Source organism: Myotis yumanensis, unplaced genomic scaffold, assembly GCF_028538775.1.
Source record: "Myotis yumanensis isolate MYYU_CA2020_CCGP unplaced genomic scaffold, mMyoYum1.0.hap1 SCAF_11, whole genome shotgun sequence".
In the NCBI taxonomy this organism is placed as follows: domain Eukaryota; kingdom Metazoa; phylum Chordata; class Mammalia; order Chiroptera; family Vespertilionidae; genus Myotis; species Myotis yumanensis.
Genome location: NW_027223762.1, coordinates 18,738,793 through 18,755,001, shown reverse-complemented (window position 1 = coordinate 18,755,001; position 16,209 = coordinate 18,738,793). Strand labels below are relative to the sequence as shown.

At 39.3% G+C, this 16,209-nt stretch overlaps 1 protein-coding gene across 6 annotated transcripts in view; it reads left to right on the top strand.

Annotated features, from left to right (window-relative positions):
* ATL2 (atlastin GTPase 2) overlaps nucleotides 1-16,209 on the top strand; it is a 49,642-nt gene that overhangs the window by 18,670 nt on the left and 14,763 nt on the right. For 5 of the 6 annotated variants that reach the window (XR_011473152.1, XM_070429036.1, XM_070429037.1 and 2 more), the window contains exons 2-4: nucleotides 5,624-5,868; nucleotides 14,728-14,862; nucleotides 15,731-15,835. Coding sequence is in view for 5 of the 6 variants with exons in the window: in XM_070429036.1 (XP_070285137.1) it covers nucleotides 5,624-5,868; nucleotides 14,728-14,862; nucleotides 15,731-15,835 (485 nt within the window). In the remaining variant the exon portion in view is untranslated. Of the gene's footprint in view, nucleotides 1-2,853; nucleotides 3,130-5,623; nucleotides 5,869-14,727; nucleotides 14,863-15,730; nucleotides 15,836-16,209 lie in introns of those variants that run through there. The other variant, XM_070429038.1, reaches the window with a different exon arrangement.

The following is a 16,209-nucleotide window of genomic DNA, read 5'->3' as shown; positions in this document are numbered from 1 at the left end:
GTTTAATTTCTCTTTTAAGTACATAGGAGTGTGATTGCTGGTTGTATGGTGAGTATATGTTTAACAGTATATAGGGTATTGCCAGAAAGTTTTTCAAAGTGGTTGTATCATTTTATACCCTCACCAGAAATATATGTGAGTGCCAATTACTCCCACAAACTCTTTTGTCAATCTTATTATAAATTTTAGCTATTTTAATGAGGGTATAGTGGTATCTCATTGTGTTATCAATTGACATTTTCTTAACATTTAATGGCGTTGAATATATTTTCATGAACTTACTGGCCATTCATGTATCTTTGAAATCTCTGTTAAAATCTCTTGTCCATTTAAAAATGGAATTGTACTTACTGAGTTGTAGAAGTTCTTTATATATTCTGAATACTGGATTTTGATGAATGATTTTTATGTCTGTTATGAGGGATATTGATCTGTAGTTTTATTTTCTTATAATATCTTTGTCTGATTTTGGTATTAGGATAATAATAATACTGGCTTTATAAAATGAATTGGGAAGTGGTCCCTTCTCTTTTTTTTCTGTAAGAGTCTGTGTAGAATTGGTCTAATTTCTTCTTTAAATGTTTGGTAGAATTCACCAGTGAAGCCACCAGGGCCTAAAGTTTTCTTTGTAAGATGTTTAATGGATTTGATTTTTAAACCTGATTCCTTTTAATTTTCTCTACTAAAAAGTGAGTACCTTCTTTTAGTTAGCCAGTTGATAATGAGTTTCTTAGAGTAGGGTTCTTGATTCCAGATATTAGGAGGCAAGAATTAATGTGAATTTAGAACTGTATTTCTGGGGAAGTGGGTTGAGGTGAATGGTCGGGTAGTCACAGAATTTTACAGTCACTTGATCTTGTCTTATATATATTGAAAACCTTTTTTTTTTTAATTCTCCATGCACCCTCCTGTCCCCGCCCCATCACCAAAATGCAGTGGAAGTAGAAGATAGGCTGAGAAAGTATTTTAGAGACTTTCTTCCACTTCTAATAGCACTGGCTTATATCTCTCTTTTAAAAACGTTTAGATCTGTTTCATCTTCTAATAAAGCCTTTATTAGACTCCCTACTTAACAAAAACACCCTTCTTTTAATAGAAATCTTCAAATATGTACAGAAATGAATAATATAAGGAAACTGTGTAGACACATCTCCCAGATTCAACTATTGTCAGTATAATGGCCACTTTATTTTATTTAGTCTCTCATAGCCAGCCTCCCACTAGATTATTTTGAAGCAAATAGCAGATTGTATGACTATTTTGTGTCTTTAAAAGATTAAAGATGTTAAAAAAACATAGCACATATCACACTAGAAAAATAATTTCTTAATATCAAATATTCTGAGTTCATATTTTCTTGTTTCAAATTTTTTATATTTGCTTTGCTTAAACACTGCATTTGGTTGATAAGCCTCTTAATTCTCTCTTCTGTAGGTACTCTTCCCCCTTCTCCCCTCTTTGCTTTGCAAATTATTTGTTCAGGTTTGTTTGTTCATGGAATTTCCCATGTTCTAGAGTTTTCTGACTCCATCTCTGGTTGTGGTGAATGTGTTTCCTATATTTCCTTCCCTGTAGTTAGATCTAGAGCAGCGATTTTCAACCTTTTTCATCTCATGGCACACATAAACTAATTACTACAATTCTGCAGCACACCAAAAGAGTATTTTTTTCCAATCTGACCAAAAAATAGGCACACTTTTGATTGATTTACCAAAAAAAAAAAAAAAGTAATAATTACCTACCCCCGTGGTCGGCAAACCGCGGCTTGCGAGCCACATGCGGCTCTTTGGCCCCTTGAGTGTGGCTCTTCCACAAAATACCACCTGCAGGCACGCACGTACAGTGAGATTGAAACGTCGTGGCCCATGCGCAGAGGTCGGTATTTTGTGGAAGAGCCTGTATTTTGTGGAAGAGCCACACTCAAGGGGCCAAAGAGCCGCATGTGGCTCGCAAGCCGCGGTTTGCCGAGCCGCAGTACCCTTTTTGCTCCAAAGTGACTTTCTAAATAATTAGGTGCCTATAATTGTATATAAGGCAGCGATTTACAACTGGTGTGCCGCAGGAAATTGTAAAACATGCAATACCTGACTATTTAGTCAGGAGCACTGACCTCTTTTCTCTTAGATTGTCAAATAAAAGATGACAACAGTCAACAATAATAGCCATCTGGTGTGAATGAATCAAAATTATACCCTTCTTTGGTCAGATCAGCAAAAAAATATATGTTTGGTGTGCTGCACATACCTTGTAATTAGCTTATGTGTGCCATGAGATGAAAAAAGTTGAAAATCGCTGATGGATCCCATCAGTTTTTCACCTAGTGGTCTTCAAAATCATGGTGCATTGCTGCCTTTTTGTAGTCCCCATTTCTAGAGTGAAGACTTCCTGGATTCTATTTATGCAGGACTTTGACACTACTTAATTGGTTCCTGTGTGTGTTACTTCTAATTGGGAATCTGATTTAGGAAATCTGTTTCATTCTGTATCATACTTGATCTTGAAAAGAAATGAATATTGGACAATCTTTTAAGAACATTAGGAATATAAACTAGATGTTCAATATAAACATATTATCTAGTAATCATTATATACATAATGCTAATACATTATTTTGATAAACACCTTTGAATTATATCCAGAGTGACTATCTAGTTCATACTTTTCTTGTTGATGCTCTAAAACTGTGAGTAACAAATGCTAGAGAAGAATTTTTCTTCAATGATCTCTTGCTTTTCCACTTTGAAAGTGCTTTGTTGGTGAACTATTTTGAGTGAAATTCTAACAGATTAAGTTTCCTTTGAAATTCTGCATTGCTCTTTTCTTTCTTGGCTTTACTAATGCATTCACATTCTGAGAAATTCTGTTTTGTTGACAGTGATCTCAAATAGCAATTTCTTCTCTTCCAGGTAACAGTGCATTTGTAATGGCACTTAACCCTTTGCGGTCGTATTAAATTTGGACATGGGTGTCGTACTGGTCGGAATTAATTTCCATTGAAAGAGCAGTGATACATAACATGCAAGATTATGAAGGATAAACAAGATTTATTAATTCTTTTTTGGAACTACGTCACTACTAGTGGAATCACTACAAACGTTATCACTTTCTACGTCAGAGTCAGTATTCAAGGTGCCAAAATAAAACTCTTCATCGTTACTTTCAGATTCGCAGTACACTTCTTTCGGTAACTTTCTTTTTGCCATTTTGGAGTATTATTTTGAAATATCTTAACAAGCGAGAATGCCTAATTACAGGTAAACGTAATTTGTAAAGCTTTATTTGAAATTCTGCGAAGTATCTCCAAGCTTGTCGATTTCTTCACTTTCAAAAGGCGACTGACTTGCCACGGTGTTTTGCATGGCGAGTGTGGAACCACCGCGTTTGTTTATATTGAGTTTCGATATTTCCGATTTGTCGGGGCAATGTTTTGGTTCGTGACAAGGTCGCTTAGACACTTAAGAGCTTTCAGAGAAATTATGAACTGATACATGAATGAGTAGAGTTAAGATTTGTACGGTTCCTTGCTGTGGTGGCCGAGAGCAGACATACGACCGGAACGGTAAAAAAGCTTTGGTGGCTGAGAGTAGACAAACGACCGCAAAGGGTTAATACTTTCCACTGAATTTCAGAGCCAGTCAGTTATCTTCCTAAACTTCTCAAATAATATTTTCAGCTAAAAACTTACTCCTTTTCTAGCTCACCTGTTCAGTTTTTAAGCATTTTGAAAACTAGATTGTGCCTTTATAAGGAAATGGCCTCTTTCATTCAGTTGTATGGATTTGTGGATATGCATTCTATCAAGTTGTCCACATTGTTAGTCAGTCTGTCACATTTAACAAGGTTACTGGTAATTGTACTGACCTAGAGGTCTATGCTTTCTTCAGTTACATTTCCTTGTCCTTCACAACTGTGCTTTGTTGAACATGATAGTTTGAACTTGGAAGATAATTTGTATTCTTTTATTCCTCACTTCTGTAGACTTTAAAGTGCCATGCTTTATTTCTAGAGTGACAATATTTTTACTTAAACATTTTTGACATTATGGTGATTTACTTTTTTTGAGAAGCAAAAAGTTCCAAAATTTAAGAAAATGTACCCCCCTCACCCCCCCCCCCCCCCCCCAAAAAAAAAGGAGAGCCGAATGCATCTGTTTTTGCTAAGCACAACTCCGGGTTGGTTTTTAACGGGATGATTAGCATCAGCTAATTGCCAACAATCCTTGGTTTTGAGTTGGTCATAGTGTTTATAGTTAGAAATTTGAATTTTGATCCTTACTGTGGGAATCCTAATTATAATAAAGGACACAAAAGCAGGGTAGAGTATTGGAAGTAAAGACATTTCAGTTTTAGGCTTTGCCAGTTTAGGCTTATAGAGAGGTAGCAATGGGGCTTTAACTAGTTTTGCTGTTTGTCGTCTGTGTTTACAGCCTGACCCGGCTTTTCACTCCCATTCAGTTGAGTACATTATTCAGTAAAGTTCTTCTGCAAGAGTTACTTTCTTCAGGTGTGCTGGGTGGACAAGGAAGAGTTTATGTAGCTGTTTTGGCGAGCTGTGTAATTTTGAAGGTGGTGGCTGTGGTATTTGGTGAAAAAGAACACCGGAGGTAGCTGAAACTAAGTTAGAACTGTGCACCTCACTGACCATTTTTCTTGTGTCTTCCACTACACCAGCGGTTCTCAACCTTCTGGCCCTTTAAATACAGTTCCTCTTGTTGTGACCCAACCATAAAATTATTTTCGTTGCTACTTCATAACTGTAATGTTGCTACTGTTATGAATCATAATGTAAATATCTGATATGCAGGATGGTCTTAGGCGACCCCTGTGAAAGGGTCATTGGACCGCCAAAGGGGTTGCGACCCACAGGTTGAGAACCGCTGCACTAAACATTAATCCTGTGCTTTGCTTTACCATGTACTATTGGGTTACTCTAATTAAATCAGGGACTCGTTAGCTTTATCATAGTCGCATTTTTGGAGACTTCTGAGGACCTTAACATAGCCCTCTAAAGTTTCAGAATGAAAACTGTTTACATTTCATACATATTTTAATCTTTGTAACTTGGAATAATTTTCAGGCAATACCTACAAGGAAAATTAGATTGTGAATTATTAGGTGCAATTGATCCTCCCACCCCCAACTAGTTTCTGTGTGCATACAGTAGCAAAAGTTGTTTATGGGATAATGCAGCAACATCTACTGTTCACATTTAGCTGTTAAAGACTTAATTGAGATAGAAGCCATACTTAGCATTGCTGCTTATCTGTATACTAGAGACCCAATGCATGAAATTCGTGCAAGGGGCTTGGCTCTCCCAGCCCTGGCTTCGTCCGGAAGGTAGTCCGACTGCCCAGTCTAATTAGCATATTACGCTTTTATTATTGTAGATATAGTGGGAAATCTTACTGGTATTCTTGGTCCTATTATATAAGGAATGGGAAATCCAACCTCTACTTGACCATCACTTATAAATATTTTCAGATGGTTATAAGGTGTGTGTGTGTGGGGGATAGGGTGAGGGGGTGGTATGGGAAGTTGATTGAAATTTTGCCTTAGTTGTGATCCTTTAGAAAAAGTTTGTAATGCAGGAATTCAAGTAATGTTTTTCTTTTTTTAAATTCTAGGTGAGGATTATGAAGATGAGAACCTAGTAAACTCTGATGAGGTTATGAAGAAACCATGTCCAGTACAGATTGTTCTTGCTCATGAAGATGACCATAACTTTGAGCTTGATGAAGAAGCTTTGGAGCAGATACTGCTACAGGAGCACATTCGTGATCTTAACATAGTGGTAGTATCCGTGGCAGGAGCTTTTCGTAAAGGGAAATCATTTCTACTGGACTTCATGCTTAGATATATGTATAACAAGGTGAATAGTGTCTTTTAAATTGAACCCAATTAAAAACAACAAACTCTACCAACCAACCAATTTTATTTAAAAGCTAATAGACAAAAACTAGTAAGAGCTGTATTTTTAGTTTTACAAAAATCAGTTCTTAATAAGACTTTTCAGTTACGACAGTAATATATGTTTGATCTCTTGATTGCTCTTCATCTCTATAATTCCTTTTTGCTTATAATAGATATTGATGCATAAGATTGAGCATCTATGTTCCAGGCATTGCAGCTCTAATCCAAGATGACTGAATATACTCCAAAGTCTCTCCCTTTTTGTTATTTCCTCATACCTTCCTCTTCTTGAACACCTTTCCAGTGGGTGGGGTAGGCTGATAGAGACTTTTGTAGAAGGACATCTGTGCTCCTCAAGTCACCTTCAGTGATGGTTACTTTTTGAGATGAAGTTGAGTCCCTTATAGTGTCTTCCATGTTCTCTTAGACTCATCTCTTGCCTTTGTTTATAAAAGTATCCTCTAGTTTTTAGTTCCTTGAGTGTGTCATGTTTTTTCTCAAATGTTGCTGTGCCCTTGGCTAATCTTCACAGGAGGCCTTCCCAGATGTCTAAGACTAAGTTATGTCCTCCTCCCAATACTCAAGTCACAGGTCATATATTCTATCGATACTACTTTTTAAAAAATTTTTTATTGATTTTTTACAGAGAGGAAGGGAGAGGAATAGAGAGTTAGAAACATCGATGAGAGAGAAACATCGACCAGCCGCCTCCTGCACACCTCCTACTGGGGATGTGCCCGCAACCAAGGTACATGCCCTTGACCAGAATCGAACCTGGGACCTTTCAGTCCGCAGGCTGATGCTCTATCCACTGAGCCAAACCGGTTTGGCGATACTACTTTTTTTGATACCACTTTATTACTTATTTTTTCTGGCTAGTAAACCTCTGTCAAGGGTGGGCCTTATCTTGAATACCATATCTCCTGCACCTAGCACAATACTTGGCCTGTGTAAGCACTTATTTTATATTTTGGCCAATGAGCTCCCTTTCTTTACATATTTTCACTTTTTTATGGTGCCAGACAACTGTTATTTCCCTCTTCTCTTGCACCCCTCCGACTCTGACTTTTTCCCTGAAGAAAGCAAAAAAAAAAAAAAAAGTTTTTTCCCATTTGAATCAGAATGTTTTTATAACAGTTGCAAGTTGGGCTGAGGGAATGGGAGTTTGATAGAGACCAAGAAAGAACTGGAAATTTGGAATGGATCATTTAGCGGGAAGGCTTTATTGGGGGCATTTGACATTTTGACATTTAGAAGCCACATAAAGATGCTAGAAATATCACTTTGACAGAATTATGTAATTGTCTAAATCAGCGGTCACCAACCGGTGGTCTGCGGGCTACTGGTGGTCCGTGAGGTCTGAAAGGTTGGGCTCTGCTGCTTTAAGGAAACCTTTGGAGCAGTGGTCGCCAACCGGTGGTCCTTGGACCACTGGTGGTCCATGAGGTCCGAAAGGTTGGCGACTGCTGGTCTAAATATTGGTCAAGGTGCTCATCTTTTTGAGTTCTATATAAATCTGTAACTGGGTATGCATCTGCTTTTCAGGAAATTTTTTTTTATAGGGGTCTCTTCAGGAATATTCAAGTATGCCTGAGTATCAGAATGTAGTTCATATTAAAGAATACTATTATATTGGAAATTGAGAAAGAGATAGTATTTTAAAGTTTTTCCACTTAAACTTGTTTTTTTCCCCCCTGAGTTTCACATCTGAAATAGAGGAATGTATAAATAGTGGCATATCCTTTTAAAAGTGCACTGTACATTTAAAGATGATAAAGAATTTCTGTATTTTGAGGTTCCAACCTCTTAAGTTAGTTTGAGTGTATTGTCTCTATCTGTGCCTGAGCTGTTCACTGTAAATGTATTTGATTTCAAGTAGGTCACAGACAGTAAAATGCTAGAAGGGGAAGGAAGCTTAGATCACTTGTCTGGCAATGACAGATAAGTTTCACCTCAGGTGCTATTTGTGATTCCATCTCTGATCACTTAGTAGGGGCTGTTCAGAGGAGGAATAGCAGCCCACACATGTATTTGCAGTCTCTAGCTAATAGGATTCCTACCCCCTCTCCTGGGGAAGACACTGAAGCCATAGAAAGTTATGAGGGCTTGAGTGCTGTTACATACCTAATTAGTAGCTTCTAAGTTGAAATATTTTTATTAATTTTTATTCAGAAGGTTTCCATGTAGAATTCCTGATATAAGTAATCTCTCTTAATTGAAAATTGCATTAAACAGTGTCTGATTTTTAGGATAACATGCTTGTACTGATTTAATGGTGGGTTATAGTTTTCCTAGGAGATGAAAGGGGGAGAAATAATAATGGAATGGTTTTGGATTTACTTCATTAACCTATATGCTCACAAAGATGGCATGCTAGCTAAAGAAGGTCGGAAGTGATATAATATGTGGTCTTTTCTTTTTTTTAATATGTTTGTTTTTAGGTTTTTTTTATTTATTGATTTCAGAGGGAGGAAGGGAGAGGGAGAGAGAAACATCAATGATGAGAGAGAATCATCAATTGGTTGCTTCCTGCACACCCCACACTGGGGATTGAGCCTTTACCTGGGCAGGTGCCCTATCTAGGAGGGGAACTGTGACCCCCTGGTTCATGGGTCGACGCTCAACCACTGAACCACACTGGCTGGGCAATATGTGGTCTTTTGTGACTGCCTTCTTTCACTCAGTGTTATTATTCATGTATTTATTTAGAGAGGGAGGAAGGGAGAGAGAGATACACACACATGTCTCCTGCATATGCCCCAACCAGGGATCGAACCTGCAACCTAGATATGTGCCCTGACCGAGAATTGAACCCACGATACAGATGACACTCCAACCAACTGAGCCACACTGGTCAGGGCACTTTAAAGCAGGGGTCGTCAAACTACGGCCCGCGGGCTACATGCGGCCCGCCGAAAACATTTATCCGGCCCGCCGGGTGTTTTTGCCGCCGCTGCCTGTCCTGCTTAGCAGCTGACTCATCCCGGGCCCACAGTGCGCATGTGTGGAATGTCTGAGGGACAGTGAACTGGCCCCCTGTTTAAAAAGTTTGAGGACCTCTGCTTTAAAGGCTCATTTATGTTGTAGCATTATCGGTACTTCATTCCTTTTTAGGATAATAATATTCTATTGTATAGATATAACAGATTTTATTTATCTACTAGAGACCCAGTGCACAAATTTGTGCATGGGTGGGGTCTGGCCAGCCCGGTCCCAATTGGGGCGGATTGGGGCCGGGCCTGTCAGGAGGAGGAGATGGCGGGAGGTTGGCTGGTGGGCCCTGCCCCTGACAGGGGTGGTGGGGGCCCATTGGGGGTTGGGCTGGCTGGGGGTGAGGCTGCAGGTGGTTGGCCGGCCGGCCCCGCCTCCTATTGGGCTGGGGGGGGCGATCAGGGGTGGGGCCGACTGGGGGAAGGGGCTGGCTAGGGGGAGGGGCTGCAGGAGGTTGGCCAGCCAGCCCCGCCCCCTATTGGGGTATGGGGGGCATTTAGGGGGGACAATCAGGGGAGGGGCCGGCCAGGGGAGAGGGGCTGTGGGCCAATCGGGGTGGGGCTGGTGGGGGGGACAGGTTGTGGGCAGATTGGGGTGGGGCTGGCCGGGAGGAAGGGCCGCGGCCGGCTGGCCCCACCCCCAGATCAGGCCGGTTCTCTGGCTGCAGTGAGCGTCATAGTGACTGGTCGTTCCGGTTGTTATGGCGTTCTATTCACTAGCTTTTTATATATATAGATTGATTACTTAATAGACATTTGGGTTTCCATCTTTAGGCTTATGAATAATGCTATAATTGTATTAACATAGTTTAACATGTATTCACTGATTATACATAATACTTTTATATACCTGTATATAAAAATGGTGTGAGGTAAGGGTTCAGTTTCATTTTTTTGTATGTGTCTATCCAGTTGTCCCAGTACCATTTGTTGGGAAGACTATTCTTTCACCATTGGTCTTGGCAACCTTGTTGAAAATTAGCTGGTTATAGACATGTGAATTTATTTCTGGGCTCTCAATTCTGATTCAGTGACCTATATATCTTTTCTAATACTAGCACCAGACTGTCTTGATTACTGTTGCTTTGTAGTAAGTTTTCAAATCAGGAAGTGAGAGTTCTCTTATTTTGGTCTTCCTTTTCAAGATTATCTATTGTAGGTCTCTTGCAATCCTATATAATAATCCTATATAATAAAGAGGTAATATGCTAATTGACTGTCATGCTCTCAAAAGATGGCGGTGCCCACAGCTACAAGATGGTGGCGCTCAGTCCTCTCAGCCCTGCTGTGCGGCGCTCCTGCCGCTGGAGTCCCCCAGTCTCTTCAGCCCTGTCGGCAGTGAATTTTTATGTGACCATTACCTTTTTAAAAAAACCTTACCCAAGGATATGATTATTTCTTTTAGATCATCTGTTCTTGCGGAGCAGGCCTAAGCTAACAGGTGGGCATCCCCCAAGGGTCCCAGACTGTGAGAGGCCGCAGGCTGGGCTAAGGGACCCCCCACGTGCATGAATTTTCATGCACCAGGCCTCTAGTTTTATATGAATTTTAGATTTGGCTTGCAGATTTCTATGGGAGATTAACTGGGATTCTGTTGATTGGTTTGAGGCTGAAAGTTTGAGTATTGCTCTCTTAATATTAAGTGTTCCTGTCCATGAAAATGGGCTGTTTTCCCATTTATTTAGCTCTTTAATTTCTCTAAAAAATGTTTTGTGATTTGCAGAGTAAATTTTATCAGTTTTTAAATTTATTTATTTATGGATGCTATTATAAAAGGAAGTTTTCTTAATTTCATTTTTAGATTGTTCAGTGCAAGTTTATTGAAATACAATTGATTTTTGTACATTGATCTTATATCTTGCAACTTTGCTCAACTCATTTATTAGTTCTAGTAGTTTTTTAGTGGATTCTTTATAGAGTCTTTTATATACAAGATCATTTCATCTGCACATAGAGATAGTTCTACTTTTTTTTTTCCAATCTGATTACCTTTTATCTCTCTTTCTTGGCTAATTTTCCTGGCTAGAACCTCCAGTACAATGTTGAGAACAAGTGGTAAGAGCGGACATCCTAATGAAAGCATCTAGGTTCTCAACACTATGTATGATGTTAACTGTAGATTTTCTTGTAAATTTAAAAAAATCACGTTTAGGGTGTTCCTCTCTATTCCTAGTCTGCTGGGAGTTTTTTGTTTTGTTTTTTTTAAATATATTTTATTGATATTTTACAGAGAGGAAGGGAGAGGGATAGAGAGTTAGAAACATCGATGAGAGAGAAATATTGATCAGCTGCCTCCTGCACACCTCCCACTGGGGATGTGCCTGCAACCAAGGTACATACCCTTGACCGGAATCGAACCTGGAACCCTTCAGTCTGCAGGCCGACACTCTATCCACTGAGCCAAACCGGTCAGGGCTGTTTTGTTTTTTTAAATCATGAATAGATGTTGGGTTCTGTCAAATGCTTTCTTTTGCATCTATTGATATGATCATGTGATTTTTCTTTATCCTGTTGATGTGATGGATTATGCTTTTAATTTTTTGAATATTGAATCAGCCTTACATCTTTTGAATAAATCTGACGTAGTTGTGATATATAATTCTTTTTATACATTGTTGGATTCAATTTGCTAATGTTTTACTGAGTATTTTTGTATCTGTGTTCATGAGATATATTGATCTTTAGTTTTTCTTACTTGTAATGTCTAGCTAATTTTGGTATTAAGATAATGCTGGCCTCATAGAATGAGGTAGGAAGTGTTTCCTCTGCTTCTATTTCCTGGAAGAGTTTATAGAGAAATGGTGTTTGTTATTTCTTCTTCAAATGTTTAGTAGAATTCACCAGTGAAATTGGGCTTTAGTTCATTAATTTTTTAGAAGGCTATTAATTATTCATTAAATTTCTTTAGTAGATATAGGTCTATTCAGATAATCCTATTTTTGTATATGTAGTTTGGTAGTTTGTGTCTTTCAAAGAATTGGTCCATTCCAACTAAGCTATCAAAATTGTGGGCATAGAGTTGTTCTTAATATTTCTTTATTTTCATTTTGATGTCCATGAATTAATAATTTTAACTCCTCTTTGATTTCTGACATTATTAACTTGTCTTTTCTCTCTCTCAAATAAATTTCATTGATCTTTTCAAAGGAACATATTTTGGTTTCATTGATTTTTTTTTTTTTTTTTTCCCTGTTGATACCCTGTTTTTTTCTCTTCAGTTTTTTTTGTTTCTGCTCTACCTGTATTCTGTTTGCTTTAGGTTATATTGCTTTTCTTTTCTAATTTCCTATGGTGGACATTTAGATGATTAGTTTTAGTTCTGTCTTCTTTCCTAATGTGTGCACCCAATGCTATAAATTCTCCTCTAAGCACTGCTTTTTCATGAGTTGTATTTTTGTTTTCTTTTAGTTCAAATGTTTTAAAAATTTCTATTGACCCATATGTTATTTCACAGTGTGTTGTTTAGACGCCAGTGTATTGTTTGGGGTTTTCACCCTGATGTTAATTGGTTTCTAGTTTAATTCCATTGTAGTCTGAGAGTGTACTTTGTATAATCTATTCCTTTTAATTTGTTTTTTGCCCCAGAATGTGGTCTATTTGAGTGAATGTTTTGTGTGAGTCAGAGGAATGTGTATTCTGTTGTTGGATGAAATGTTTTATAATTCCAGTTAGATTCACTTGATTGCTGGTGCTATTCAGTTCAGCTATATCCTTACTGATTTTCTGTCTGCTGCATTTGTCAGTTACTGATTGAGGGGTGTTGAAGTCTCCAAGTATAACAGTAGATTTGTCTATTTCTCCTCAAACGTTCAGTATTGCCTCACATATTTTGATGCTTTGTTGTGAAGTACATACACTTTAAGGATTGTTAAGTTTTCTTAGAGAATTGGCTCTTTTATTATATGTAACTAGAAATTTTTGTGCACTGGCAGGGGGCGGTGGCGGGGGGGGGGGTGGCGGGGGAGTATCTCTCAGCCCAACCTGTGCCCTCTCATAGTCTGGGACCTCTTGGGAGATAACCACCTGCTGGCTTAGAGCCGCTCCCCTGGTGGCAGATGGCACGCCCGATCCCGCGGTGCCTGCCCCGTCTCCCCCGGTTGCACACGGCAGGCCCGGATCCCACACTGGGGTGGGCTGTGGCTGGGGATCGCGCTGCCGCCTGCCCCCCTCGCCCCGGGCTGCACACGGCAGGCCCAGATCCCGCACTGGGGGGGGTGAGGGGGTCTGGGCGGCGCAGCAAGATCTGCCTGCAGTATGCAAATTTAACAGCCATCTTTGTTGGGTTAATTTGCATACTCTTCTGATTGGCTGATGAGTGTAGTGAAGGTATAGTCAATTAGCATCTTTGTCTTTTATTAGTGTAGATACCACTCTTTATGCTGATAATTTCCTTGTTCAGAAGTCAGCTCTGTCTGAAATTAGTACAGCTACTCTAGCTTTTGTTTGATTAGTGGTTGCATGGTATAACTTCCTTACTTTTAACCTACCTGTGTCTTTATATTTAAACTGTGTATGTTTTTTTGTAGACAATGAATAGTTGGGTCTTTTTTATCCATAGTGACAGTTTCTGTTTTTTAATTGCTTTATTTTAGATCATGCATATCTAAAGTAATTATTGATATAGTTGGATTAATATCTCTTATGTTTGCAACTGTTTTGTTTGTTACACTTGTTCTTTTTTTTTAAATGTGCCCTTACTAGGAATTGAACCATGACCTTCTGGTTCATAGGTCAATGTTCAACCACTGAGCCATGCTGGCTAGGCAATTCTTTTTTGTTTTTGCTGTAACATTTTTAAGCAAATGGCAGATATAGCCTTCCAGTATAAATACATGCATATTTAACAAAAGGACTCTGTTAATATTATTATTAATAACATAACCATAATACCATTATCATAGCAAAGAATCAACTTTGTTCTGATTTAATACCATCTAATATAATACCCACTCTGGATTCAGATTTTTTTTTAGGATTTGAAAGAGACTTTTACAGTTGGATTGTTTCAGTCAGGTTCCAAGCAAGTCTTGTGGTTATTTTTAAAGTCCATATTTTTTTAAAGAGAACATTAAGCTAGTGTGAAAACATTGTATATGTTATTCTAAGAGATATATACTGTTTTTGACAGTCATTCTGTCTGGAACTTTGATGTCAAAATAGATGGTAGCTATTTTTTATGATTATTAAACACTAGAGTTCCAGTGCACAGATTCATGCACTGGTGGGCTTCCTCAGCCTGGCCTGTGGCGATTGGGCCGAAACCAGCTCTCTGACACCCCCCAAGGGGATCCTTAATGCGAGAGGGCGCAGGCCAGGCCAAGGAACCCCACTGGTGCATGATCTGGGCCAAGAAGGGACCGAGGGAGGGCTCCAGGGCGTGTCCAGCCTGTCTTGTCCAGTCCCTATCGGCTGGACCCCAGCAGCAAGCTAATCTACCAGTCAGAGCGTCTGCCCACTGGTGGTCAGTATGCGTCATACCAACTGGTTGAATGGTCAAACGGTTCGACACTTAGCATATTAGGCTTTTATTATATAGGATAAGAAAACTTTCCAAAATGGGGAAAAGTGTTGTGACTCCACTTATCTCGAAGCATAGAGAGTGAAAATGTGAGCTGATTAGAGAGGATTTAGGTGTGAGAGAGACCATATTTGATGGACCCCCTCAGATGAGATTTGGGACTGCTTTTGTAACTGCTTGTGTAATGTTCCAGTGTATTTTAATCTCACTGGATTTACCTTCCTCATCTGTAAAATAAAGAGTGGGTGATTTTTATATTTCTAGTTCTTAATTTTTGTGTTTAATTTACGTTTATGCTTGACTTTAACAGGATCATCAAAGTTGGATTGGTGGAAACAACGAACCATTGACTGGCTTTACATGGCGAGGTGGTTGTGAAAGAGAAACAACAGGCATACAAGTCTGGAATGAAGTGTTTGTGATTGACAGACCTGATGGAACAAAAGTAAAATATTTATACTTACTGTGTTTTCTCCTGTATTCTTTTTTGAGCTATTTTCTAATATTAAAAGTTAAAACAATACAGAACTATTAATGTCTGATAACTTTAACTTACAGTGTTGGGCAAAAATAGGTTTACAGCTGTTCATATGGAAGGTAATACAAGAATTAATAAATAATAATAAAAGAATAAACTGTTTTGTGTACTCTCAACTGCAAACCTACTTTTGCCCCACCCTGTATATGGATTATTATGTCAAAATCTGTGAGATAGTTAACTTAGAGTACTTTTCTTGTCCTAATTACTGATTTTAGCATTTATTATTTTATATTTGACTAGAGGCCTGATGCATGGATTTGTGCACAGGCAGGGGGTGGAGGTGGAGGTGGAGGTGGGGGAAAGGGGGTCCCTCTGCCTGGCCTGCGCCCTCTTGCAATCCGGGACTCCTTGGAGGATGTAGCAATGCACCAAGTGGCTGGCAGCTAGGGAGGAACCCAAGCCGGGCACCATGCTGCTTGCACTCATCCTGGCCCGCTGTGCCTACTACCACTGCTCGGTAGTGCTGCCGCTGAGTTGGGAGAGGCTCCTGCCACCGCAGCTGCGCTCACCAGCTGTGAGCCAAGCTTTTGGCTGAGTGGTGCTCCCCTTGTGGGAGTGCACTGATCACCAGGGGGCAGCTCCTGCATTGAGCGTGAGCGTCTGCCCCCTGGTGGTCAGCACGTGTCATAGTGGTTGGCTGGTTGTTCTGTCATTCTGGTCGTTGGGTCATAACGGTCACTTAGGCTTTTATATATATATATATATAGATAGATTTTTTTTAGTCACTATTGGTGAATATTTTACTTAGTATTTTAAACTTTTAAATTTCTAGGTGGCTGTGCTGCTAATGGATACTCAGGGTGCCTTCGATAGCCAGTCAACAATCAAAGACTGTGCAACAGTGTTTGCTCTGAGCACTATGACTAGCTCAGTCCAGGTGAGACACGAGATGCTGTGGTATGATTGGTTCAGATCAGCCTAATACCTTTCCTCTTCCTCAAAATGCCTTTTGATCGGAGAAAAAAGTGTTAAAGTTAGAGCTATTTACATTTCATGCTTGCTGTTCTGGCTCACAGTATAAAATTGTATACTTTGAGTGCTTGCCAAGAAAGTAATAAACCAATAAATAGCCAATTCCTTTGGTTTTTCTTCATAGTATCTAATGCCTTTTTTTTTAAAGGAAAAGTTATTATTGCATGTTATCCTTAGTTGGATTCAGTCATATGGCTGCCAGATATGTACTCCTGACATAAGAAATGTTTCTTCTCAGTGGTAGGTTATAGGTCAGGGGTGGGCAAACTTTTTGACTCG